The sequence below is a fragment of the Gopherus flavomarginatus genome, chromosome 6 (assembly GCF_025201925.1).
Source record: "Gopherus flavomarginatus isolate rGopFla2 chromosome 6, rGopFla2.mat.asm, whole genome shotgun sequence".
Lineage (NCBI taxonomy): Eukaryota > Metazoa > Chordata > Testudines > Testudinidae > Gopherus > Gopherus flavomarginatus.
Window position 1 is genome coordinate 22,558,944 of NC_066622.1, and position 27,930 is coordinate 22,586,873.

At 51.4% G+C, this 27,930-nt stretch overlaps 1 protein-coding gene across 6 annotated transcripts in view; it reads right to left on the reverse strand.

Moving 5' to 3' along the window:
• Window positions 1-27,930, reverse strand: part of PLXNA1 (plexin A1) — a 409,775-nt gene that overhangs the window by 98,487 nt on the left and 283,358 nt on the right. For all 6 annotated transcript variants that reach the window (XM_050958495.1, XM_050958499.1, XM_050958500.1 and 3 more), the window contains 2 exons: window positions 23,475-23,589; window positions 11,189-11,389 (listed from right to left, as the gene is read on the reverse strand). In XM_050958495.1, coding sequence (XP_050814452.1) covers window positions 11,189-11,389; window positions 23,475-23,589 — 316 coding nt within the window. The remainder of the gene's footprint in view (window positions 1-11,188; window positions 11,390-23,474; window positions 23,590-27,930) is intronic.

Consider the following 27,930-nt stretch of genomic DNA (forward strand, 5'->3'; position numbering starts at 1 on the left):
GTTTAATCAGACAGTCCTTTGAGGACACAAGCAGCACAGGCACATTGCACAGGGAGCCATAAAGTAGAGAAATTTGCAGCCTGGGGACAAAAATAGGAACTGCAGCCTGAGTAGCAAACTATACCCCCACCTCCCCACCCCATGAGCATTTCTCTGACATCATGCCACTTTCAGCACATGCATCATCATGGGACACAGGACTAAGGAGATACGTATCAGACAGACACACACACAAACTCTCTCCCTGCTCCAGCCAGGCTGGCAGAACAATAATACTCAGCATGTGTATGGTGCGCTTGATACCCGGGAGGTAGGTCAGCATTATCCCCATTTCACAGCTGAGAAAGGAGGGGAAGGGGCGTGCCCAATGTCACACAGTGACTCAGCAGCAGAGTCAGGAGTTCCCTGGTCCCAATCCCTTGATCTCACGTTTGGTGTATCAGAACAGAACAGCCTCCCTGGAAGACAGAGCATGGGGTAACTACAGTGGAGCCTCGCTAGGAATGCCCCAGCCTGCCCACTCCTCTTCAGCTTGCACCTGATTGCTCCCTGCAGGGTATCCGGTCCAGCTAGAAACCACTCAAGCGAGAGGGCTCCCACCATCTCTCTCAAGACTCATCCTAATCCTATCTCACTGACTTTGCTGATTGTCAGGCTACAATTTCCTTCGGTTAATTTCATCTCAGTCCTGATAGCTATATCATCTCGTACCATCCTAACCCATTTCTCTCAGTCACAAGCACCTGTGGGTCTGTACGGTCCAGAGTACTGGGACAGGGATATGACCTTTCACCTCTAGCACAAGTGTGTGAATCCAGCCCCAAACAGCAGTGACAAGTCATTACACCTACTCTTCCCCTCTGACTCCCAGCCTCAATGTGCCCCATCTCTGTTCCTCTGGCTGATCCTGGACTGGGGTTGATGGGCCCCAAGGGGAGCTGGAATCTGTCGTCTTTGGGGAGAAAGATTTGTTGGCAAAGTGGGGCCTTTGAAGAGGAATCCCTGAGAATTCAGTTTCCCAGCATCCAACAGGGACACACAGGAAATCTATGCACAAGAATCGCTTTAGACATCTGCTCTGAGCTGCTCCTCCAAATTCCATTTGCCCCCATTCATACAAACCAAAACCAACAAGCCCCCACCCAAGCAAGAATGCAGGAGCCTGTCCAGGCTCCGCAGAGGCATGTGATGCATGACCTTCAGAGCAGCACTTACAGGAAGGGAGCTGGGCCACTCAGCTTTTCTCCCAGAACTGTACATTTTATTGGCACAGTACATCTGCCTTCCATAAGCTCAATGCACACACACAGACCTCCCTCTCATACACACACGCACACAGAATCTCACACGCTCTCTCCTCACTCTCATGTGTGTGCGCCCCTTGACTGCATTTCTGTAGGAACGGTACAATTGCAGCTGTGTCCTATTTTTCTGTAGTTGATGACCTCAACTTCTTCCTCGCGCTATGGGGACGGCTGTAATGTACGTCGTGTCTCGCTGGGGCTCAACTGCAATTCATCATTATTTTATCTGCTGGAATTTAATTGGATCCTATCAAACTCTCCTGATACTCCCTTTTCCTTTTAAACACTGCTGCAGGAAAGATAAATGTAGGCGCTGCTCAGAGCGCGCGCCTGTTTTTTTCCAACATTTCTGGGGCTGTAGGATCCAATCCTATTTCACTCTTCATGGCTGGTTAATTAGAGACACATACACTGCAGGTGTGCAGCACTCATCACAGAGCATGTATGTATGATTTGTGTTCCCCTATAAATATACTCCAGGCCCAGTAAAATACCATCACAAACACCATGAACCTTGGCAGTAATGCTTGGGCTCTGATTTTACAACACCTCTTTCTCTTTTACCATTCTCCTCTCCCGGCATCTTATTCAAGTTCCTTCCCTCAGATTCACCCGGTCGAGAAACCTGAGTGCAGTATGAACAGGGCCCAGAATATCATCAACAATAATCTGGAGACCCTCGGAATTAGGTTCGATCAAAGCACAAGCCAAATGTTTGCTCAAATCCACTTGAGGTCTTCTGACATCTGGCTTAGTATTAGCCATGGAAATGATGCAGGATCCCACCCACTCATCTACCCAGCCCCCAGTACTTGCAACATCATGGCACTGTAAGTAGCCTGGCATCTCGTTCAACATGAGAGGAAGTGTTGCTAGTGTTTGGAGTCAAGACTATTTCTGGTTCTGCTAGTGGCTCGCTCTGCAGCCTTGGACAAATCCCATAATCTCTGTGCCTCAGTTTACCCACCCATACATGGGGACAATACTGCCTACCTCCCAAGTGCTGGGAGGCTTACTTAGGGTTTGCAAGTAATTTGAGTGCTAGAGCTGTGCATAGGTATAATACAAACCAATCAGCTCACCAAAAATATTTACATTCTGGATCCCTCTTAATTTCAGAGAAACTCTCCAAGAATTCATAGAATCATAGACTTTAAGGTCAGAAGGGACCACTATGATCATCTGGTCTGACCTCCTGCACAACGCAGGCTACAGAATTTCACCCACCCACTCCTGTATCAAACCTGTGTCTGAGCCATTGAAGTCCTCAAATCATGGCTTAAGGACTTCAAGATGCAGAGAATCTTCCAGCAAGTGACCCGTGCCCCACACTGCAGAGGAAGGTGAAAAACCGCCAAGGCCTCTGCCAATCTGCCCTGGAGGAAAATTCCTTCCCAACCCCATATATGGCAATCAGCTACACCCTGAGCATGTGGGCAAGACTCACCAGCCAGACACCCAGGAAAGAATTCTCTGTAGTAACTCAGATCCCATCCCATCTAACATCCCATCACAAGCCATTGGGCATATTTACCGCTAATAGTCAAAGACCAATCTCATTATACCATCCCCTTCACAAGCTTATCAAGCTTAGTCTTGAAGCCAGATATGTCTTTTGCCCCTACTGCTCCCCTTGGAAGGCTGTTCCAGAACTTTGCTCCTCTGATGGTTAGAAACCGTCGTGTAATTTCAAGTCTAAACTTCCTGATGGCCAGTTTATATCCATTTGTTCTTGTGTCCACATTGGTACTGATCTTAAATAATTCCTCTCCTGCCCTGGTATTTATTCCTCTGCTATATTTGCAGAGAGCAATCATATCTCCCCTCAGCCTTCTTTGGGTTAGGCTAAACAAGCCAAGCTCTTTGAGTCTCCTTTCATAAGACAGGTTTTCCATTCCTCGGATCACCCTAGTAGCCCTTTTGTGTACCTGTTCCAGTTTCTAACGAACAAATCCAGTAAGTTTCAGCCTGGCTCCCCTCACTGCGCTGGGTGGTGCTGGGACATGGGAAGAGCGTTTTCCAATCACAGGCCACTTTGCCACCGGGATAAAAAGGAAAGGGGGGAACTCGCTGTTCATTTTCCAAAGAGGTAGTTACACTGGCAGATGCCTCTCCACACCAGGAACACCATGCTGGAAGGGACGGAATTCAAAGAGCCCACGGCTGGAAGCCAGAGATAAGATGCATGAAGGAGAGTGACTCTTTGGCTGTGAGTGAGGGGGGAATTGAAAGAGAATGACTGGAAAGGGCTTTCCACAGTTGACACAGCTGCACACCACCAAGCGTGGCTTTTGTTAAAGGGAACGGGAAATAGCTTAGCGCTACATTTCCCCTCAAAGTGCCCAGACTACAAACCCAAGTCTGAGCAGAAAGGAGAGCCGGCGTGTATTCTTATTTTACAATGTAAATGGACAGAAAGTTTCTAGGGCCTCAGTGACTGACATTTCACCTTGGAAAGGAACATTCTCAGGAGAAAACAGGTGGGCCAAATCCATTCCTGGTGTAACTCCTTTAACCCATATCAGCTACACCAGAAATCTGGCCCCATATAATTAAAAACAACTCTTACCTTTGTTACTAGCAATGCCTCAGATTATGAAAAACAATGTGTGGCTGTTTACTGTTTGCAGCCGCTGGACAAGTGACACTGACTCTGTTACCCGGCTGGCAGGTGGGCAATAGGGGGCAGAGGTAAGGGCTTGGGAGAACGGGATGGTTTAACTGCACACATTTAAGAGACTGTATCAACTGTGAGGATATGCAAATATTTATCAACCTTCCATTTCGCACTCATAGACTCATAGACTCTAGGACTGGAAGGGACCTCGAGAGGTCATCGAGTCCAGTCCCCTGCCCTCATGGCAGGACCAAATACTATCTAGACCATCCCTAAAAGACATTTATCTAACCTACTCTTAAATATCTCCAGAGATAGAGATTCCACAACCTCCCTAGGCAATTTATTCCACTATAGCATCGAGCCTGCGAACACTTTGCCTGCACAAGTAGCTTTACTCACAGGTAGGTTTGCAAGATTGAGGCGAGTGTTCACCTCCACACTTTTACATGTTAAGGAGTTTTAAACTGCACGAAGGATACATGCTTCAGTTTCAGTGCATCACTATGCCTAATAATAAGGCTGAAGTTTTTGTCTCTTTAAAGATTTTAATTAACCAAAGCACTATACTCAAAGTTGACATGCAAATAACCTTTTTTTTTAATCGATCTTGTGCCCTGTTTTTGTTTCTTTATGATGTATACAGAAAGCTCAAGAGCAGGGGGTTAGTCTGCTTGCTTTTTACCCATACAAATATCAGGAATGTCATGTCTGGTGCCCCTTGGTTTTACTGGAGGGTGTGCTAGATGTCTCAGAGAATGCATATTGTCAGGTTTCATAACTTATTGGCTGGAGTGTTGAATCTTTAACAAAGATGTCTTTTCTTCAAAATGTTAACTGGTCATTGGAGTTAGATAAAATATATGGAGATATACCTATCTCCTAGAACTGGAAGGGACCCTGAAGGGTCATTGAGTCCAGCCCCCTGCCTTCACTAGCAGGACCAAGTACTGATTTTGCCCCAGATCCCTAAGTAGCCCTGTCAAGGACTGAACTCACAACCCTGGGTCTAGCAGGCTAATGCTCAAACCACTGAGCTATCCCTCCCCCTCCAGATAAATGTTACTAAAATTAAGCACAAGACAGAGCATCTCTCAATTAAAAATGTCTTTGCCATTCAGCCTCCCTGGCACCTTTCAGAAAAGCATCCCTAATCAGAAAAGCACTTAACCCCATGTGTAGGTCCCAGAAAAGTCATGGGAATTAAGTATATGTTTAAGGACCTTCCTGAATCAGAGGGCTCAATTACACAACTTTCAGTCTCTGGTGATTTCAGCATTTCACTAGTTCTCCAGTCACTAGAGTGTCTTCTGGCTAGACAAGATAACTTTCTAACATTGTAAACGAGTCAAATTTAAACAAACAAACAAAAACAGGAATCGTATCCAGCCTTCCTTATCCATCACAAAGAAACAACCCAGGGTAGGAACTCTATCCCTCCTCCACCCCCTACTACAGGTCACCATTAATTATACTTAACTGCATGGAAAGTGTGAAGTGTTATTATCAAGCCAGATGGACCGAAAAAGGATAGAAGAGTAAAATTACAAAGAAGTGTGAATTTTAAGCACCCACTCTAAAGAACGGGCTGGCTCATTGCCTACAAATATTAAACAGGCACTGAGTGTACCCTGAAAGTAAAGACAGGTCCTGACATTTGAGAAAGATTTCTCTTGTGCAGAGTTAGAAGGGGAATGAAAATTGGATTTACAAAGGAATTCTGATTCATATCTTAACACCATGGAGTTGCAACTGACCAGCCCCAAAATCTCAATGATTTGTAACTCAAGGACAACTTGACCAATGTTCTACACCCTGTACACAGACATTTTGCTTTGCTGCCAGGGCACATTTGATCATTTCTAGGCCAAACCTGTGTTTTCATACTAGCCAAATGGCAACCTCTTTGCAATTTTTAATTATGGAGTTGTAGACTCAAGCAGGAGATGCAGTGCTGTCCAATGGATAAAGGATTGGACTGGGACACAGGAAACCTGGGTTCTCTGTCCCCTATCTGCCACTAAGCTGCTTTGTGATCTTGTGCAAGTCCCTGCACACTCTCTGTGCTCATGTCGTTTCTTCTCTGTTCCGCCTTTCAGTTCTTTCGGAGCAGGGACTACCTCTTAGCAGGTGTCTGTACAGTACCTAGCACAATAGCCCCACTGTAACACAAATAATTAATAAGAGTGGCTGATTCTAGAGTTAAGTGTTGTAAGTTCTGGAATTGCCTTCCAAGGAGAGCAGTGGGGGCAAAAGACATATCTGGCTTCAAGACTAAGCATAATAAGTTTATGGAGGGGATGGTATGATGGGATAGCCTAATTTTGGCAATTAATTGGTCTTTGACTATTAGCGGTAAATATGCTCAATGGCTTGTGATGGGATGTTAGATAGGATGGGATCTGAGTTACTATAGAGAATTCTTTCCTGGGTGTCTGGCTGGTGAGTCTTGCCCACATGCTCAGGGTTTAGCTGATCGCCATATTTGGGGTCGAGAAGGAATTTTCCTCCAGGGCAGATTGGCAGAGGCCCTTGGGGGTTTTCGCCTTCCTCTGCAGCATGGGGCACAGGTCACTTGCTGGAAGATTCTTTGCATCTTGAAGTCTTTAAACCATGATTTGAGGACTTCAATGGCTCAGACGTAGGTTAGGGGTTTGTTGCGGGAGTGCGTGGGTGAGATTCTGTGCCCTGCGTTGTGCAGGAGGTCAGACTAGACGATCATATTGGTCCTTTCTGACCTTAAAGTCCATGACTCTATGACTCTAAAATACATTTGTGTTTCAAACAAAACCTGCTGGCTGGTGCCTAAACTAAAGAGCCTTCATGTTCCTTTAAATAAAAGCTCCAGGCACAGTGCAGTTAATGCACCGTTGCGAGAATGTACAGAACTGCTCTGAAAATACAGAAGTTCCCTTTTGCCCCTAGCATTTCCCATCGTCCCTGTTCGCAGGCAGTAGTGGAATGGGAAGAAATCAGCACAGAGTGTCAGTAATTCCCCTCCCCATCCCCAAAAAGCCACCTACTCGCCCCCAGTCATGGTAGCATCTCTCCGAGGCTTTGCATTTCTATAGACACAGGCTTCTCCCACTGACTGTGTAACAGATACAACCTTCAAGACCCATTAAGCCAGCATTCCCGCTACCATTCAACCATGCCATTTATTTTTATATCGTGCCCATCAGTACCCCGCATCCCAGAGCGCTTCAGAGTGAGCTAAGCCAACCCATACGCTACAAAAACAGAGACTGTTTAAGAGAAGATTTAGCCCTCTTAACTCCCACTGAAGCCAGCAGGATCGAGGATCCACTCAGCACCTCATCGGATTGGACCCAAGTGAATTGATTCTGCGTCTCCAGGGGAGGAGGGAAAGAACAAGTCAAAAGAGTTAATTTCCCGGGAGGCGGGAGCCCATGACCGGAGGGCTGGACTGACCTGGCAGGAGGGAGGCTAGGGGCAGGGAGGTGGGATTGAGAGCAGAGGCATAGAATAAACTGGGGAGGGAAGGAGATGGCGACAGGGTGGCTCCTCAATAAATGCTCATGGGTGAATACCCACCTTAAGGCTGGGAGATCACCGAAGCCCACCACCTCTGTGCTTCTCTCACATTTTCTGCCCGGCTTCCTTCTTTTCCACTCTGGTGAGAGCAAACACCACCAGACCTCTGGCAGGTACTGAAGCGCTGAGGGAGGGTGCGAACACAAAGCTGCTCTGATCTCCCGGGGAGCACAAGGGCAAGGACCCAGCTCTGCTTGGCTGTTCTTGGGAAACACCCCCAGGACGCCGGGTAATGGGCAGATCAGCAAAGGAAATGCTGGATTCTGTGATTCTGTGATGTGGGTCCTGATCCCACCAACATTCAGGCAAGTGAGTAGCTTTACTCATGCAAGTAACCCTACTGACCTTAACAGGACTACTTGCATTAGTAAAGTCAAGCCGGTGAATAAGCAATTGCAGAATCAGGAACTATATGACTTTTCCTCATGCACCAGCTGTATCTGCACTGCCTTTCCCCAAAGAGCCATCCCACGGGTGCGCTGGGTGGCTACTCGCCAATGGATGTGGCTGGCATACTGGTAACGTGTCTCTGCGCTGGGCTCAGACTCCGTGCAGCCTCGCTGTCCTGCAGTGACTAGGAAACCCCATTCCTCCCTCCTCCACAGCTGACGAATGGCTCCTCCAAAGCACTTGCGCGGCCAGGCTGCAGAATCCCCCAGCCTCCTAATCAACCCCATTTCAAGGCTTGCGAGCACTGGCAGTTGGGATGCGATTAGGCCTCGTACAACAGCCCGTGTGTTGCAGTAACGGCCCCCAGATGGCTGAGCAGGTATTTTGTGTAATTGGCCTCCTGCTGGGAAAATGGCCATTCCGCTGACCTCCAAAGAATCTCTTACAAGACTCTTATAGAGACGGAGCAGCAGAGCTATCCACGGTGCAGGAATGAGAGTCCAGCTCGGGCGTTCCTAGCTGGGGGAGCGATCTGAGCTCTCTCTCTCTCACACAGACACACACACACAGCACAAGGACTTCTTCATTCAGTTTTTCTTCAGACATTTAAAACTGGGCTACACGGAGTCCTGGAAAACAGACTGAGCCCACCAGTATGAGGTCAAGGGGATGGATAAGATGGGACCTGATGTCCCTTCCCTATCTCTACAGGGCAAAGCCCTGGTGGAGGATAACCCTGCACTGGCCCCACAGAGGGCAGGGCAAAGTGGAGCCTGACCAGGTTGCTTCAGCTCTGCATTGGCTTCCTCTCATCTCCCAGATACAGTTCAAGCACCTCAGCCTCCCCCGGAGAGCGCTCCCCAGCCCTCCCTGGACCCAGAACCTTTGCCAAGCTGCCAGGAGGGAAATGGCTGAGATGGGTGCGGGACTTAGGGCTCACCATGGGGAACGGAGGGCAGGAGTCAAGGCTTGCTGGCTGTCTGAGGTGGGATTTAAGGCTTGCTAAGCGTGTGCAGCATTTAGGGCTCAGTGGCAGACAGGTGGAGGACAGGGTGGAATTTGGGAGAGCTCCCCAGGACAGAAACGGTGATGTGAAGGAGTCAGTGACCCTTTGAGAATCTGAAACATACTCTCTCTAGAGCCCATTAGTAGCTCACATTCACAGCCATGTCTGTGTGGAGGGATCTCTCTCTCTCACACCCACACACACACACACAAAAACAAGACCATGGCATCTTACAAGTTCAGCTGCCCCTTGTTGCTTCCTCCCACCCCACACCTGCCTCTCACCTGAACTCATACAACTCTGTGTGTGACTTCGTGCCATTTCACAGCTGTGAGCAGGCTCTGCTCCAAGCCTGGCCTCAGCCCAGCACACATACACTGGGTAAGTGCCCCCTCCCCTTTCCCGTTGACTTATACGACAACATAATGTAGATCTTAGCTTGAGTTTTCTCCCATGAACAGTTTCTTCCTAGGAGTCTCCCTGCAGACCCCTCGGTACCAGCCTCCAGTCACCTCTCTACCAGAAAATGGTGCAGACATTTTATACCACTGGGTCAGGTCCCAGGGTGAGTCAGCAGCAAAGGCGTAGCTGCCTCGCTGCCCACCAGCCCAGGCCCATCCAGAGAAGGGCACAGCTGCCCTGCTGTCAACCAGCTGGGGCAGAACAGAGCTGATAGTTTAAGTAGCAGATCCATCTGGGTGGAGAGCATCTCCTCTCCCCCAGACACACTATATACATCATGGGCAAAGAATCCCCTCTGCTGAGCTCCCTTTCCCCAAACCCGAACTCAAAAGTGTGGAGAGAGAGAGAGAGAGACAGAGACATTGTGATGTTCTCCAGGCCCAGCCTAACACCCCCCAATGAGACCTGCGAGGGGGAGGAGAGGAAGGAAAGGCTGTCTCAAGCAAACAGCAGCTTTTCAATAGCTTCTAAACGTCACTTGTGCAGCTGAAAGATGAGAGAGCAGGGAGCACGGCTCACGTAGGGCTGCAAACAAGTTTCATGGTGCAAACAAATTTTGAAAGGATTAAATGAGCAAGCGAGAGGAGGGGCCCCTTCCATGCAGACGAGGAAAGGTCAGTACAGAGCCTAGCAAGTCAGCAGAGGAACTGTAGAAGCAGCATTCCTTAGAGGTGAATGGAGGATTGATACTTTAGATCTGCCTGTTCGCAGCATCAGCGCTCTCCGCACACACAGCTTCCCAGAGGGACCACATGGCCTGGCTGTGAAAGCCACTCTACTCCTCATCCCATCCAAGGGCAGAGCGAGCCAGCCAAGAGGCGGTGCATCAGCAGAGGCGTTTGGGGGGGACACTGGGACTGCTGGAGGTCTAGACAGAGGGTGCACTGGCAGAAGAGTAGGAGATGGGTCTGAAATGCATCGTCTGAGCTGGAGAAGAGGAGCTGGAATAGCAGGGGAAGAGGTTCAGCATTGAGGGGCATTGGCAGAGCGCTGAGAGAGAGCTCAGGAATGGAAACACAGAGGGGCTGGAGGGCAGGAGTGAGGGGCGTTGGTAGAGGTGTGGGTAAGAGCTCAGGACTGGAGTAGAAGCGGGGGCTGCAGGGCAGGGTTGACAGTCATCGGAAGAGCTGTGTGTGGAGGCCCAGGGTTGATGGACAGCAACCAAACAGGCTGGGAAAGTGTGACTGGACTTGTGTGAGCGCGTGTGAGCGAGTGCAATGCTGCATGCAATAAGGAATTAACTCAATTCCACTTGTAAAGTGGGATCATTCGGTGTAAGGGGAAACCAAGTGCAAACAGGGAAGGAGGGAAGCGGGAGCAGAGTTTCCAACTCCAGCCCAGGCTACTTTCTTTGGCTTTCATAAGCAAATTCCCTTAGAAATGCTCATAAAGCATGGGAGGGTCCCCCCTGGGGTCGGTTTGGCTCCACAGCAGAGGAGGGAGGGGTGTTGATTCTGCATGGAACAATTCCACCAAGCAATCTCTCCTTGCAGCTGGGAGGGGAAAGAGACAGGGAAAGGAAAAGACAGAGACTGGAGGGGAGGGACACAGAGCGGGAGGAGCTAGAGAATTTCTCCCAAGGCCCAAAGGGCACCATGAACCTACATTTTCCACCTGCCGATCAAGCATGAAAGAGACAAAAACCAGCCAGGGAACAAGCGAGGCATGGGGTGACCTTTAATCTGTGGAGTTTGTGGGGCAAGCGGAGAGGAATGACCTGGAAGCGAAACACGTTCTGCCTGGAGAAGTGCCAGAGGAGGCGTCCCAGACACTCTGCAGGCAGGAATGATGTTCGCACATACCCTGCGATGGAAGAGCAGCCCAGGTCCGGCAGGGCGGGAGCCGTGGACTCACCGAGGTGTTCTGGCACTGGATGCTGGTGCTGTTGAAGCGCAGAGCTGTGACACGGGTGGCGCTGCCGGGGATGTGGAAGATGCATTCGTAGTTGCGCTGGCCAGACTGTGGCTGTGGCAGGTTCTTGGCTGTCAGAGTGATGGGCTTCACCACGCCCACAGGGATGTAGATCTGGGTGGAGGGCAGAATCTGTGGGCAGTCCTGCAGGAGGAACAAACAGTAGGCCATGAACTAATGAGACAGGGCACAGTAACCCCCCGACCTGGGAATGCTGGTCATCACCCGCACTGAGATACTCCAGACCCTACTGAGAAAACACCCAAACCGATGGGCCAGGAAAATACCATGAGAGATGGTACACAGCTGGAAGGGCAGGATCCTGCCCTTTGTGAGTGCAGGAATTCATAGCTGCTTTGACCAAGGCTCTGCATACTCAGCAGCACGCAGGACCTACCTTCTGCAGCATGGCCCCCTGGTTTCTACTGCAGCCCAGTGCACCAGGCTGGGAATTCTGCGGCACCTTTGGGCTAACACAGAAACGGGACAATGTCAATGTCTTCATGTCACTCTGTCCAATGTTGAATCCATTTCCCACTGCCCCAACATCTGCCATTTTTAATGAGCAGTAGGATACAGTTGCACAAACATAAAGCCCAACTATGTTACAGACTGTTGGGCCGGCAGGGAGACTGTGGGAGGCAGGTTGGAGTTGTGGGATGAGCTTGTTAGCTGCATGTTTCTGGTAAAATGATCAGCAGTGAAGTAGGCTTTGATATCTTCATTTTCATCATTAGGTTTCAGAGTTAACACACTGAGGTGCCCTTTCTCGGGCTACCCTTCTCAGAGCTACTGTTTCAGCTATCACTGCATCAGTTTCCCTAAGTTCACATTTGGAAAGATTTTGAACAATCACTGAGGGTTAGGAAAGCTGAGTTTCTGGAACACATTTCTGTGGCAAGGGGCGAATTCTGCAGCAAATTTTTCAAGAGGGACAAGCTTCCCCCTCACCCGCTTTCCTCCTACACCCCCAACCCCTGTCCACAACCCGTCCAACCAAGAAAAAGAGGAGACCGGTTTTAGAGCCCATCAATGACACCCCTCACTCTGCCGGAGGGGGCACTGCTCAGCGGTACCAGGCCATGTTATCCAGCATGCCGTCACTGCCACACTACACTCAGCTCTGTCACATGCTACACTGCCACCCTCCTCACACTTGAGCCTGCCGGGAACCTGTTCTCACTCCTGTGCAACCCTCTCTCTAGGGCAGAGCCAGGTCCACGTGTTGTCTCTCCCACAGACACTGCTGGACCCAGTCAACTCAGGCTAGCAGCCTGGAAGGGAACAGACGACAAACCAGCTCGCACTGAGCCCCCGAGCCCTACTCACAACCTGCCTGCTAATGCAGGGCTTCCCATGGCGCATTCCAGCTGGGCCTAGGCAACTACAGTCAGCAAAGGACAAGTGAGCCCCAGGCCAGCCCGTAGGCCCCGGGAAGGAAGCAGCTCTGCACTGAAGGCTGCAGGTCTATTTACAAAACGGAGAAGGGAAACTGAGACTAAACACCGGCCGGAGCCAGGCACACAGCAGTCCAGGCAGCCAGGCAAAGTTACCCCCACCCTCACTGCCCTGCCAGTGCATCTCCCTCCTGACCCACAGCCCCCGTGGCTATTCCAGTCTTGGGCCCCACACAGCTCTGCCAGTGCACCTCCCTCCTGACTTCCAGGCCCCCTATTTCAGCCCTGGGCAATCTTGCTGAACCCCAAGCAAGAATCAAGTCTAAAATAAGTACCATAACCCACGAGGGTGGAGAGTTGAGCATGCTACAACTTGTGGGCCCAACACTAACCCATCTGTGACAGCCCGAGTGAAACTCCACAGCTTGCCGAGAACAGAGCCCTGATATTCCAGAAGGAAAATCCTGCCTCCAGTTCATCCCTTTAACGTTCCTCATGAATTCTAAGCTGCAGAAAGCCCAGCTGGCCCATGAGGCCCTACAAATAAACAACAGAGCCAACTCCGGTTCTCCCGGCAGGTCTGACCTAGAAATCCAGTGCAGCCCTTGCAAAGGAGAAGCAGAGCATTCAGTTGTGGGGTTTGCATAAAGCCACTACCAGCCAAGAAGGGCTTAACAGAGTGTTCACCAGCTCTGCCTGGCTCAGCAGCCATGTGCAGACCCCATGGAGAGCTGCAACACTAGTGGGAGGCTCCACTTATTGGTGGCAACATCCACTCAGTAGATACGGCATCAACCCAGTCCCAGAAAGGAGGGTGGCATGCGCAATGGATGGCTCAGAGCTGCACCCGAAGCTGGATTTATAGCTGAGCAAGCTGGGAGCTCAGAGGAACGGCAGCTGGCAGCTGAGCCAGAGCCTCATCTTGCCAGTCTTCTGCAGCAGCTCAAGGGGGAAGCGGGCGGGGGTTGCACTAATGCAAAAGTGAACTTTTCACAGCATTCAGTTTCAACACTCAGGCTGCTCTCTGGGGATCCCCCAGGCCTGTGTGCAAAGCACAGGAGAGCGGGCGGAGAGCAAAAATAAATGGGTCTGGGCAGAACAACAGCTCGGCATTCCCGAAGGACCTCGCTTCGGCAACAATAGCCTGATGCAATCCCCAGGCCAGCCTTGCAGGGCCCGGTTGGGGACTCGTGCCTGGGGACAGCTACTCTTAGTGGCACTGGTTTTAAATAGGGGAGAGAGAATAACATGTTTTGAAATGAATACCAGTCCAAGAACAGAAACGGCACTTTGTTCGGGGATCTGCAGCAGCTTCTCCTGGCCTCCCTGATGGGAACAGGGGGGGTCGGCCGATTCCCCAGCTGCAGCCTTCACAGCTCTCACCTGACATAGTGATGCTAATTCCAACAAGTGAGGCTGGAACCAGAGGCAGGAATAGCAATGACTGAGGTGCCATTCCACTGAGGAAAGCTACTCCCAGCACCACTGCCACTGCACATCTCACTGGAGCACCCAGAAACACTTTACAGACATCCTTAACCACCACAAACCCCTGCACCCCCAGATCAGCAGAGAACCGGCACTGCTTGAGAAGAACCAGACCAACTTGCCATGTGGTCCATCTCCCTGAGGGCAGCGCAGGCTTGGGCCCTGCAGCACACTTCCTAGGGCACTGTCCCACCTGCTTTCCAGAGCTCCATCACCTCTCTTGGGAGGTGATTGCACAGCCTGATCCTGGTCGCCACCAGCAGGGTTGATCATCTCTGTTTTGCAGGTGGGGAAAGTGAGGTGTAGAGAAGGAAACTGACTTGTGCAATGATAGAATCCAGGAGTCCTGACTTGCAGAGATCCATGCTCTAGATCTCGCTCCCTGGTGACGGCGGAGGGCTCATTTAGGCTCTGGTTTAGAGCCCAGATACGTCATATTTTTCTTACAATGCTGTAGATTCTCTCCAGACCACCAGGAGACAGACACCTGGCTCTGGGTCGGGGACTTGCAATAACTGCTCAGCTCTGCCAATAATCCCAATGCCATGGCAATAACTCCACTCTGGATATACCTGTCCCTCCAGTGGGAACCTCCAGGGGATGCCCAGCTCCAAACGTTCGCTCAGGGGCACTCTGAAAACTGCCAGCACTGGATCATAGGACCGATTCAGAGAGCAGCAGCCGGGTCTGAAACCCCACAACCTCCTAGCTGGTGCTGGCTCCCATCAGCCATTGCTCAGGATGGGATGTGAGCTTCTGACGGGATTTTAGCACTCTGTACAATCCCCCTGCAGTTCAGGGAGGTATGGTGGATGGCGCAGCCTCCCTGGCCGGGAATCCACACACCCTCGGGGGCTTCGCTTCTCCTCTTAAACAAGACCCGAAACCCCTCCACTTCCTTGCCTTCAAGGCCCTGAGTAACTGCTCACCCACCCTGCTCCCATCTCCCCAATGTCAGCCTGCCTGTGTCTGCTTCTCCAATAGCCACCAGTGCAACTTCTCCTTAGGCATGGAATGCTCTGCTCTCCCTGAGCTGGTCGACAAGCCCACTGCCCTTGGACCCAGTGCCCTCCTGAAGACCCTCCACCAGCAATTCTCTGACTGACCCTTAAACAATTGGCTTGTGCTCCCTGAAGCCTCTGCTGAGCAACTGTGCGAGCCGATTGCTATAGCTCCCTACCCTGCCAGCTGTTCTGTTACTCCACCTTGCTCAGGCATGCCTGGGTGCAATAGAGAATGGGCCCCACAGTCCATGCAAACAGAGATAATGCTCACACTCTCACATGAACACACAGTTAATTCTTCCTTACGCGCACACGTGTGCACTCGCTCTCTCTTACACACACACACACACACACACACACACACACACACACACACACACACAAGAACACACACACACACACACACACACACACACACACACAGAGTCAATGCGCTCTCTCTCTCACACACACTCACATTCCCATTTTGCTGAAGGAGCCGAATCCACCAGTTACGTCACATGTTCTGCATCTGTCGGGAGATTTGTCTCATCCAGCAAAAATCTCACCCTGCTCCAAAACAGGAAACACCTGGTGCTGGGAGCCATTTCCAGTGAGCCGCAGGCCCTGTCACTCCAGGCCAAAGCGCGTGATGAGGTTTCCTCGGGGGGACTGGCTGTGACTCTACTCAGCCCCCATCTTGTGTGGTGGCCAGGGGATTTTTATAACTCCTTCCTCAACAATTTTCAAGCACCAATTCAGAGGACTGATGAAACCTCCCATGCAGTCAGTTAACTCCTGCCATGCTGGAAGGCTCCATAGAGCCCCAAAAGCTCTCCACCCAGCTCGGGGGCCTATGCCCATTCCCCTCCAGCTCCCCCTTCCAAACTCCACCACCTAGGAGCAGGGCAGGTGGAGAGTTGGGTTGGTCGAAAATTTTCCATTTTTCTCCAAGGGTTTTCAACAAACCGAAATACTCGGTGGCCATGTCAGCTGCCCTCAAAAACTGGAGACCTTTAATTAAAAAACAAACAACCCCTAAAATGTTAGATTTTCACTTTTTTAATGAAAATTCGTAATTTTCCACAGAACTCCCCCGCCCCTGTTTTCCAAAAAGCTCCAGTCATGGAGTTGCAGCGCCACATAGATATTCCACCACATGGTCCAGATGGGTACTGGCCACTGAGACGAGAGAGGATGGCCACCCTGGCTGGAACCTCCCAAACTCTAGGGGCAGTGCCTGGGGGTCAGGGGGTGCAGCAATTGGGTACGAGGCTGCACCCCCGCCCTGCCTCCTACGCCGGCCCTTGCCCCTCTCCATCTGTATCTCGCCATCTCTGGGCCATTCTGACCCTCTCTCTTCCCTTCCATCTGGCTGCTTCTCCCTGTCCATCAGCTCTCACACTCTCTCCTCGCCCTCCATCTGTCTATCCCCCCCGGCCCCCCACCCATCTGTATCGTTTTCTGTCTCCCTTCCCTCCACCTTTGAGTGTGTGTCTCTCTCTTTGATTTCCCCCACCCTCCATCTCTGGCTATGTCTCTCCCCACCTCACCTCCCCACTTCTCTCTGCCTCTCCCTCTATGGACTGCTTCTCTCCCAGCTGATTCCTTCACCGGATGAATCCAGCTCTCACTGGCAGGAGAATGGCTGTGGCATATGCACAATTCTACCCTGCATCCTCAGGAAGTGCCTATCCATGCTAGCATGACAGTACACTGTAAGGAACCAGATTCAGCCATGCCAGGTCCTCAGCTCCCAGCACATTGGGGCAGCAGGGAATCTGACAGCCACTGCTCTCATTGGGGGAAATGCACTGGAGGACTTTGCTGAAGCCCCTACTCAGCCCACCCAAATTCCTCTTGGAGTTTGTACCAACTCAGCTTACATTCCCCCTCAGTAAGGGCCCACCATCTGCCCTCCCAAAACTGGTGGGGGGCCTTCATCTTCCTTTAGAAGGATTGGAACAGCCAATAGGGTGACCAAACTTCCCCCTCTTCCCCTAGGGCTGGTCCCTTCTTTCAATATAATTAGCCCTTCCCTCTGCTGTGATCCCTGTCTGCCAGCCTGCCTTAAAGCAACTCTGGGCCAAGCTGGCTCTGAGTTGGGACCTGGGCTGCCCCCTAACTCCCCTTCCACTGAATTGTGGCTGCATTAGTGCGTGAAGGAGTCTGGCTTGATCTGGATTCCCAAGAGAGAAGGGGTAGGCCTGGGAGGCTGGGAAAGGGGTTGAGTTGGGAGGTTCGGAGGTGGAGCTGGAGGAGAGTGTTTTAGCAGCTGATGGGATCAGCTGGAGAGCATGTCAGTGGCCTGAGGAGAGGCAGGTCTTGGGTTAACACAGCAAAGGGTAAGGTGGTTTGGACACGTAGGGGAAGCGGGTGGCTTGTTCTGCGGGTGTGGGTGGTTGGTGCAGTCAGCAGCTGGGGGCCAGGTGCACCATCCTACAGAAGGGCCCGGTTCCATTCCTGGTCTCTTACTCCTCAGGGCTGTCAGTGCTGCAGAGGCCAGGCCAGGGGTCCAGTGGTTAGGGCTCTGCACACTGCCATAAGGTCTGGAGGAGAAGGGAAGACCCTGAACTCATTGCCAGCCCCAGCCCCTTGCTCTGTGGGTTGGTAGCATTGGAGAGTCGCTCTCTGCTACCCCTTCCACCCAAGCTGGCTGAAGGAGGCCCTGCCAGGCTCCCAAAGGAGGCCATCCTCCACCCAAGGGCTTTGATCCTTTCTGGGGAAAGGCAGAGGAGTCTTTCCAATGCTTCAGGGATGCCCCAAAGTCCGACTGGGTCTCCACAGCTCAGAGTAGCACCTGCTCCTGGGTATGGGGGAAGAGCTGACTGCATTCAGCGCAGGGGCTCTCCACAGATCGTTGCAGCCTTCAGAGCACAAGCCTTTCATGGTCCTCCCCAATTCCACGGCAAACTCCCCTCCAGCAGACACACAGGACCCTGTCTCCGCAGAGCAGCCTTTTACTAAAAGATTATTCAATCTGAACGGTTGATCACATTCTCCAGCCACCACTATGATGGGAAAGTGGGGCGGGAGATGGGAGCTCCTACTCTTCCCCCATCATCACGGCCTTCCCTCCTAGGGAAAGCCCAGAGGGTCAAAGAGCAATGTGGAGTTAAACCTCAGGAAACCAAAGCCCAGAGATTCCAAGCCCACCAATGGCCTCGGGGCAGGGGCTTAATTCTCACTGGCAGCAGGAAAGCGGCAGGGTGCTGGCTGTTCCCAGGCACACCCTGGACAAACACAAGGACAAATGCAATGAGTGATAGCTCCTACCAACCCGCAATCCCTCCTGGCCTGCTCTCATGAACCAGCCAGCACCTGCTGTGCTACCCAGCTTTCCATACACGCCCCATGTAGCCCACATTTTCTGTGCTGCCAGTGCCCAGGAGCCTCCAGGGGAATGCACTGCTCCCCTGCTGCGTGTGCCAGACTGGCCCAGGTAGAATACACCAATTGGGCTGCCTCATGCAGCGGGCGCCTCGCAGTGCGCCCCTGATTACAAGGAGAGCTTACTGGCCAATGACAGCACAGCAGGTACAAGAGGAAAACCAGCAAGGAAAGGGTTAACCCTCTGACTAGGGGCAGGAGATTTCCATTACCTCACTGGCCACACTCAGACAAGCTGAAATTCAGCCAGACCAAGCCCTGCTTAAAATAACTCTGAGGGTTAGACACATACCCACAAAAGGCTAGAAATTCAGCGTCAGGTTAAGTCTCTGTTCTTAATTTGACCTACAGGTGATGGCCCAGCACCAAGGAGGATGGCAGCAACCACTACACACTCACGGGGCTCATCAGGATCTGTGTCTGAACCGCTCTCATTTAAAAACTTCCCGAAAACAGGCTCTGTAGGTAGAGTGGCAGGAGCTGGGAGAGGCATCCTGGCAGACAGTCTGCCAGTACTTCGCCACCCCTGCCAGGATCCCCCAAGTGAAAGTGACCTCAGCTGAGCTGTTCCAAGCATCGCACAAGGCTCAGGTCCTGCCTGAGTTTAGCCTCAATGTTTGGCCAGGGTCAGATCTCACCCACACGGTGCCTGTTCTCAAACTTGGACCTCTGGGAAGGGCCCATGCATCAGAAAACAAGAGTCTGTGGATATTTTCAGATGCTTTTAGAATCATATCTCCAAAGGTTACTCCAAACTGCTGCCTGCCGAGGTTTGCACATGCAGACACAGCTAATGTGTGCATGCAGAACAAGGAGGTATGTGGCGAAAGGGCTGTGAGTGATGACCGTACAGTTTTCAGGTGCGATTTTGGAGTTGGCCGAAAATGTGAGCCCTAAAGTGCAGCTGCTCTGGAAAACAGCATCATTGGGGTCTGTGTTTATTGGGCCTCGCTAATTCCAGATCATGTATCCGAGATATTATGAGGTATACAAGACCAGGTCCTCTTGCCTTGCTCATGGAAGCAGCCCCACTGACTTCTGTGGGAGCAGCAGGATCAGGCCCATTGACTTCCGTGGGCCCCTTACACGAGAAAGGCATGTAGGATCGGGTCTATCATAAATAAAGTCGCTCCCTCACACGTAAGCAGCCGTTGCACAAGAGTAATTGTGCTGCTGATGGCTGGGCTCTGGATGAGTAATTGCCCAGTTCTCCGCTTCCTTCCTGGAGGGCCCAGGCTCCCAGAAATGACAAAAGAGGGGGAAAAGAAAAATGACTGGTTCGTCGCTGGGAGCTCGACCTATTCAATGCCGAGCAGACGCTCGTCAGCCTGGAGCGGCTGCAGTGACAGGAGTCAGGGTGGAAACGACGCAACGAGAGGAAAGTGAAAAATACCAATGAAGGTGCCTAGGCTGCACTGGCACTCACGGTTGGATCCATCTAACTCTGCACGTGAGCCACCCACGGGGTGGAACCAACTCACAGTTACTCCAGAGGAGTGCCAGCTTATACACCCTGTGCTGGGGACTCAGGAGACACCAGCCGCAAGAGATGAAGAGGAAAGGCTCCCAATGGTTATGGGGAGGGGGCTCTCTGAGAGGAAGCTTCTGCTCACCCTAAGCAAGGGAGCAGAACTGGACAGGGGCAGGACAGTTAACTGGCTGGGCTATTGGCAGGTCCCATAGCCGATGTGGGGGGGTGAAGGCAAACCAAGGGGTATACGTGAGGGATGCTGAAGATAGGAAGTAAGCATCTCTGGTGGGAGGAGGGCAGAAGGAAAGATCCCAGAACTGTGGAGGAGGGGTGGCTACGGGAAAGAGTCTGTGAAATGAGGTGGGGATCAATGAAGTTGGGGAGCAATGTACTGGTGAATCTAGGCTTTCTCCCAAGTTGGAGGGCTGACTGGCTTCTATAGGAAGATGCCCTCTGCTGAGGAGGTGAATGTCTCTGAGCCAGCCAGAATTTTATAAACCCGGAGAGAGGTGAACAAGGGGGAAATCTTAGCTGTTTTTTATACATGGGAACGTACAAGCTTTACTTTCCCTTGCTCCCTGGGCCCAGTCCTAGCCTGGGATCCCTGATGTGACATGAGTTCTGCCAGATCTCAGCCTCCCCATTAATGGGCAGGCAGGAGAGAAGTCCCCGAGGTCACTTTGTCAAGTGTTTTCCCCAGTAAGAAACACATTTGAACCATCCCCCTGAAGAAGGCCCATTGCTCCTCCTTTCAGCAGAGAAAGGGGAAAGCACCTAACAGGTGTCTGGATGGAAGGGGGACAACACACACCATGTCTAAAACAAGGATGAAGATTGTCCTCAGAAAGCCTCATTATTTCTAGCACTCTCTGCTAATTGCTGGGGGAAGGCAAATGGGAGGCCTGACTTCCCAGTGTTGCTAATTCCTCCTCCAATTCAGAGAGGCCCCTCCAAGAGCAAGTGCTTTTTCGGCCTGCCTTCAGAACAGGATGGCTCTAAACCACAGAATGGCTAGCCAACCTCTGTGCCTAACGTTGAGGGCTGGGTGTCCATCAAACAGAAACGCAAGCGGCAGGTCGATCTCCGGGGGCAGACAGCCAAGGAAATCACCAGAATGCAGTGCAGTACTGCTTTTAAGCTGATCAACACCATTTGACAGCGGGGAAGGCGTTTATGACAGTTTGAGTCCAACAGGAATGCACTCATTTTAAAAGCAACCTCGAAACCACCTCTCTCAGGTATTAACAAGTACTTGTCCCTTGCAGTGTATCAGCAAGCCAGGACGTCGGCTACATCTACACTACAAGCTGGGAGGTCTGATTCCCAGTTCACGCAGACATCCTCATGCTAGCTCTCATCTGAGCTTGCACACTAAAGATACTAGGGTGGCCACATTAGCATGGGCAGTGGCAGTACCGTGCTAGCCGCCCCGAATACAAACCTGCCTGAACCCCGCGGGTACATATGCAGGCTGCTAGCCTGTGCCACCACTCACAGCTGCCTGCGGTACCACAACGACACTATTTTTAGTGCACTAACTCAGATAAGAGCTAGCACGAGTATGTCTCCTCCAGCTGGGAATCACACCTCCAGCTCGTCATGCCAATGTAGCCTTAGGGAGCGTCTGGTGACAGTACACAGGCTGTATTACTCCACCTGGGAGCTAGACAGAACCACAGACTCTGGCTGAGCCCAGAAATTCATCGCAGCTAGGTGCTGCCTCTTCTCTGCACTCCTATCCCACAGTATTCAGGTGCATAGCTGTTTGACGCTGGACAAGGTGAACAGGTGCAGTTCAATCACAGTAAATCAGTCACCAGCCTCTGCGTGTCTGGAGTATCCCAACGCACTCGTTAGGGCTTGCAGAGCCCCAGACGCGCACACACCACAAAGGGTCACTGCTCTAACCACTAGACATTTCCTTGCCTTTGGCGACTCAGTCTACAGCTTCCAGCATGGGAAGGGTTAATGCCGCCTCTGACAAAATCAAACTGCAAAGGGGAAGTGATGGAAGGGCCGAAGGGAAACGGTTCTAGGCAAGTGGCAGTTTTTAACAAAGCACTCCTAACACATGGCTTTTTAAGGGAGCCCTTTTCTTCCAATTTAGCAGATGGTGACAGAAAGCACAGAGCTCAGTCTAACACAGACAGCCTCGGGGAGAGAGAAACCTTCATTAGTCACTTGCTCTCCGCAGCAGGCTGGGCAGCTAGCAACACAGGACAACAAGGCCGGCAGCCATGCATGTCTGAATCGGAAGGGGATTCAACTGCTGTCTTCAGGGCATTAGCGCATCACCACAGGGGGTCAGGAAGGAAATTCCCATTGACCCCAGCTCTAGTGACATTGTGCAAATGGCCACATGGACTTGGGCTGTATTGGGCCGCTGCAGGAAGCCACATGTCGGCATTGCTGGACCTCTGGCCACCATCCAGAGATAAAACAAGCTGCATGAACTCTGAGTCCCGTCTGGAAGGCCTATAACACAGCATGGGGGAAATCCTGACTCCACTGAAGTCAGTGGTCACACCATAGGTTTTGCAGCTTCACACACCCTGGTACCACACCACCACATGCAGTCCTAGTTACACCTCTTACCCCTGGCAGGGCATGGAACATTCCCCCCAGGCAATGGCAGGAGCTCTGGCCTAATTGTTCAGAAGTGACTTGTGATGCTGGGTGCTCAGCTTGAGACACATTTGGAGAGGGCAGATGATCTCATTCTGAAAACCAGGCCCCTGTAACGGTGTCTCAAGCTGGACACTCCCAAATCACCAGTTACTTCAAAAGGCAGGTCCTATGCTTGAGCCATCCGGAGCTAGCCTGAACAAAGTGTATGCTGTCTGGACCAGTCCAGCACTGCCTCCTGAAGGAATGGGCTGAGATGGTCTCATGAGCCAATTTCCCACTCCATTTGCGGCCATGGCTGTTCATGAGTATAGTGAGACATGCACAGTGTGACACTCATTGGTGCCTGCACACACTGGGGTTGCAAGTGTTAGAGGCCAGTTGAAAGTTTGGCCGAATTTCTACAAGTCTCTAACTCCACGAAGTAACTGCAATTAAATGACTTGGGAGCCTCCTGCAACTGCAGCACATGAAGGGTTAACGTCTAACATAGTAGCAGGTTTGAAGCCGCCTAGATAAGATGAGGTGCAGGAGGGTGAGAGGAATCACCAGTGGCCTGGTTTGTAAGGGACTTACTGTCCCCTAGGCCTCACTCTTAATGGCTCACACAGTGACTGAGCATCAGGACAAGCTGATGATACCACTCAACTGCATCCATCACTGCCCAGGCAACAGAAACCAAGAGCAAGCCCTGGCTGGAGGGCTGCAGGCCTGAGGCCGTCACAGATTTCGGAAGGTTTCAGGGGACAGAGAAGGGATTGCAGCTCCACAGATCTCTGCCTCAAAAGCCAGCAAACAGTTCATGTCAGAAACCAAAGCAGAGCAGATGGGAGGTGGCTGGAGACTCTGGGGGCAGCAGTTTTACGGCTCCTTACCTCAGACATGTTGACACGCCCCTCCTGGAAGGAGCAGTCAGCAGCGTTGTGGGTGCAGATGTGCCGATATTTACACCAGTGGCATGGGAAGGAGCCATTCACACAGGACAGGCATCTGTAGGGAGAAAGAGCCCGTGAGGTAGCATCAAAACACTGTGAGGCAGTCACCACCTCTTGTGGTCCCAAAGCGCCTTACAGACTGCAACAGGGCCTGTTCCTCCACCCACAGAAATGCAGCTGTATTAATTAATGGCCCATGGCAACATTAGGCCACACAATAATTTAGGACAAGAGGTGAAAACACACACTCACTCTCCAACTGAACCTGCAGGGGGATTTAGGGAGGCAGAATGGAATTACCCGCAGTCAAATTTGGCCAGCATCTAGGGGTTAACATCCTGACCCTTGCTTAAAGTGCAACAGGATTTTTAATCACCATGAAAGGTCAGGGCCTCTATTTCACATCTTATCCACATGGTTGTATCTCAGGGGTTCTCAACCTGGGGGTCAGCACGCCTCAAGGGGTCGTGAGATTATTACATGGGGGGTCATGAGCTGTCAACCTCCACCCCAAACCCCGCTTTGCTTCCAGCATTTATAATGGTGTTAAATATATAAAAAAGTGTTTTTAATTTATAAAGGGGGTTCACACTCAGAGGCTTGGTAGGTGAAAGGGGTCACCGCTAAAAAATTTGAGAGCCATTGTTGTATCTGATACAGCACAGAGCCACCTAGCACCACCTTGGGGGCAGCACACAGTCAGAGGGGAGAACGCCCTTACCGCGTCACCCACTCCATTACCTGCAGCACAGCACCCCCTCGCACCACCCTCAGGCACTGAGACAGAGCGCAGTCAGAGGGTTGACAGGCCCCACAGAGTCACCCCTCCACTCCCTATGTCAAAGCACCACCCTGGGGCCCTGAGGTCAGTCTGAGTTCTAACAGGGGAGCCCTCTCCAATACCAAATCATCCACTCCAGGGCCTGTATCCGAAGTTTACAGCGTCTCTCACTCCTCCCCTTGTCCCAGCCACAGTTCTCCTCCTCTGCTTCCCGTCAAAACACGTGGTGATAACACACGCCATGTGCTCAAAGGCAGGGGACCTGCGGCCAGCCCTTCTCTCTAACTTGGCAGCGCTCGGCCCTTCCCTTCCTGCCTGCTCATGAGGGGGCTGAATTGCACACTTTGTGAGCTTTATTTTTGGTTTTATGAAAGGCAATTTTAGCAAATGGAGTCAGAACAAGGCCCCTCCATTGCAGGGAGAAAAAGCCCTCTGCATTAATGCACATTCATTCAGAGGAAAATTATAACTGGCCAAAGGTTGGGTCAGATTAACATTTCATAACTGAAGCGCCTTTCACTTGGTTACAATGCAATATGTGTGACCCTCCTCTGTCGGCCCCCTCCCACATCCTTGGTCACTCGCTGGGCTATGCCTGTGTTTCCCACCCCCTTCTCTGGTTGTTTGTGTGTCTCAATCCCTCCCATGGTTTTCTGTCTCCTTCTGGCTGATTGTGTGTGTGTGTTTCCTCCTTCGCTCTAGCTATGTGTCTCTCTCTCCGCCCCCCCTTCCTCTCTCTCCTCTGCATCTCCTCAGGGCCCATGCTCACCATTGTTTGATCCCAAGAGCCCTGCTCCTGTACTTTGAAGTCCCTGTGTCAGAGACGCCTTGCAAAGGGACAGCTTTGGTAGGATACAGACATGGCAGGCAGGAAGCTTTTATTGAGCACAAAGAGCACAACTGCAGCCCTTCCAAAGCACCATAATTAGAGCTGGACGCGAAAAGGAGACCTGGAGTTACCTCAGCATGTCAGCCGATTCCCAGAGAAACTGAGCAGCTAGCCAAGCCTGCAGCATCGGAATGGCACAGGGCCCCTCTCACCTACGCACTATAGCAGTGCAATAGTCCGCACTATGTCTTTAGTTCCAAGGCTGGGCATAGGGATTCAGTGTGAAATATCAGCCTGAGCCACACAGAGGGAATGGTGGGAAGGGGCAATGCGCTCATGCTGGAGCCCCCGGCACGGGACAAGTGCTGCTGGATTTGTGTTAGCTGTCGATCCTGGCCCATGTGCTCGTGGTCTGGACATGCTGTCTGCTGACACTTCCTTGGCTCTATTACAAACCACCCCAGGGATTGCTCACCTGGGAAGAATTCTACTAACCTGATGGTATTTTGGCCTTGCCACATATTCACGCAGCCTAGGGCTGATCACACCCAGCTAGCATGTTTGCCAAGGTATTAAACCCTTCCTATACTTGGTGCTAATACACTTTTAAACAGGACTTCGTTTAAAATGTGACAGCTAATATGTTCTTCAGAAACACCATTTCTCCGAGTCTAGACAAGGCCACCATCCTGTTGTAAGACACATTTCAGAAGTGCTTTAACAGCCTGCTTCAGGTCCAGGATCAGCTGACACAGAGTATTTCTAGTACAGATGGCGATCTCACATCAAAAGAGGGCTCAACACAGGCACAATCCCAGCTCTAAGCCATCACCCAGATATTAATGTGGTTGTTAAATAGCTGTTTAGCGCAGAGCAAGTAGCTAAATAAATGAACAGGGAGTCTCTCCGTGACACCAAACAACAGTCTCTGACACTATCACTGCTTCAAGGGTAAATCACCAAGGAGCTCAATGCTTTGCTGGCATGGGGCGTATCTCCACTGGGAAGGGTGCAATTCAGGTCTGCACCACTTGAGTCTTGACTTCACAACACCTGCCTCCATCAGAACATGGCTCCTTCAGGACAAGGTGCTGTCACAACCCCACAAGGCCCTTAATTAATCCAGGATTCTTACTCTCAAGCCAGGCCTACAAGAAGCAAGAACATGGAACCAAACCTGGCCTGCTGATTGAGAGACAAGCAGCGGGGGGGAGGGGAGGAGGCAGGGAGACAACCAAGAGGGAGGAAAGAACAATGGCACAGCATAGATTACCCCCAACAAAGGGCCTGTCCTGCTGCCATCGTCCCCACTAGCACAGAGCTGGGCCCCCAGCAACTACGTGGAAACACAGGGACACCCTTAGGTACATAGGGCCCTTGGCAGGAATGAGACCGGTGCACTGCCTAGAGTGGAAAGGCTAACCTTGAACCCCAGCTCTGAACAAGTCAGGCTTCCACGCCAGCACCCCCTGTGGGGCTTTCGCAGGAAGAGCGGTGAAGGAGGTGAAAGGGAGGGGGAGACCCTAGATCTGCAGTGTAAGGAAACAGAATGCCTCCCAAATAGGAGGCTCCAACCAATTCAGGAATCACGCTGAATTCCTTCTTCCCCCTCTCCCCTCAGCCCCCCCGGGCCGAGCTGTCACTTCAGAGGTGCTGGGATAACACAAGAATGATGAGTATGACATAGATGCCTGCTCAGACAGATCAAGCTACAGGCAGCTTCTGTACAAATCCACACACCTGGGGCTTTGCAGGGACGGGGCTCCTTGCTCTAGAGTTTCACACCCCACTACATATACAGCAGTGGCTTTTTAAATCCATGCGCACACGCTAAGGAAATATTTAATTAAGCTGCTTGCAAAGGGGCTGAAGTCATTTCCATGTTTCGCTCACGTTTTCACTTCCAAATGAACAGCTCTTGTTGCTTTACCCACAAATATGTTAATTGAGATGCTCCTTATGCAAATATATACAATTTTATTTCAGCTGCAGATATTCAACTTAAAAGCACAGCTGTAGCCTCCTATCTCCAGTAGCTTTGATGGGGTGGTGCGGAGTGGAAAAAAGACAAACAATAAAGCAAAAGGATTGCTCCTATCCTCCCTCGAGCAGGGATGGGGAGGCAGACAAATCTGCTATCAGGGTGATGGGAGACTGGCAATTAATCCAAGCAGTAAAGCAGTATCCATGGAGAGGTTGGTCAAAGGGGTTCCTGGGTACAAGCGCCTGATGGCGTGATCACTGAGGGCAGAGTAGACTCTTTGGGTGGCCCAATGGTACAACCAGAAATAAGAGGATGAAATGAAGCTCCGGCAAATACAAGCTGAACATGAAGAAACACCTTCTAGCCATGAGATTTTTCAGACTGTTTCATAGTCTCTCGAGCCTCCATAACTCTGGACATTTAAAATGAGGCTGCAAAAACACTGGGGAATATGTGGTATGCCCTGGGCAAGGAGAAGATGGGACCAGAGAGAAGGACTCCACCTAGGGAATCTGTGTACCACATACAACCTTATACCTAGTCTTGTCCCATGTTAACTTCAAGGCTAAGCAGTCTTTTCTTGCCATCTCTTTCAGGTCATGGCTTAATGCTTCCAGACCTCTTCTAAAGTTGCCATCAGTCCTGAATTGGGTGGGACAGTCCCACACTGGGGGCTTGATCCTACAAGGCACTGAGGCCATGAGCTGCGCTCCGAGGCAGAGCACTCCAGCCGTGTGTGTGGGGAAGTGGGAGGAGAGTGATGAGTGCACCTAATCATCTTCCATTCCCTTCTCCCAGTCTC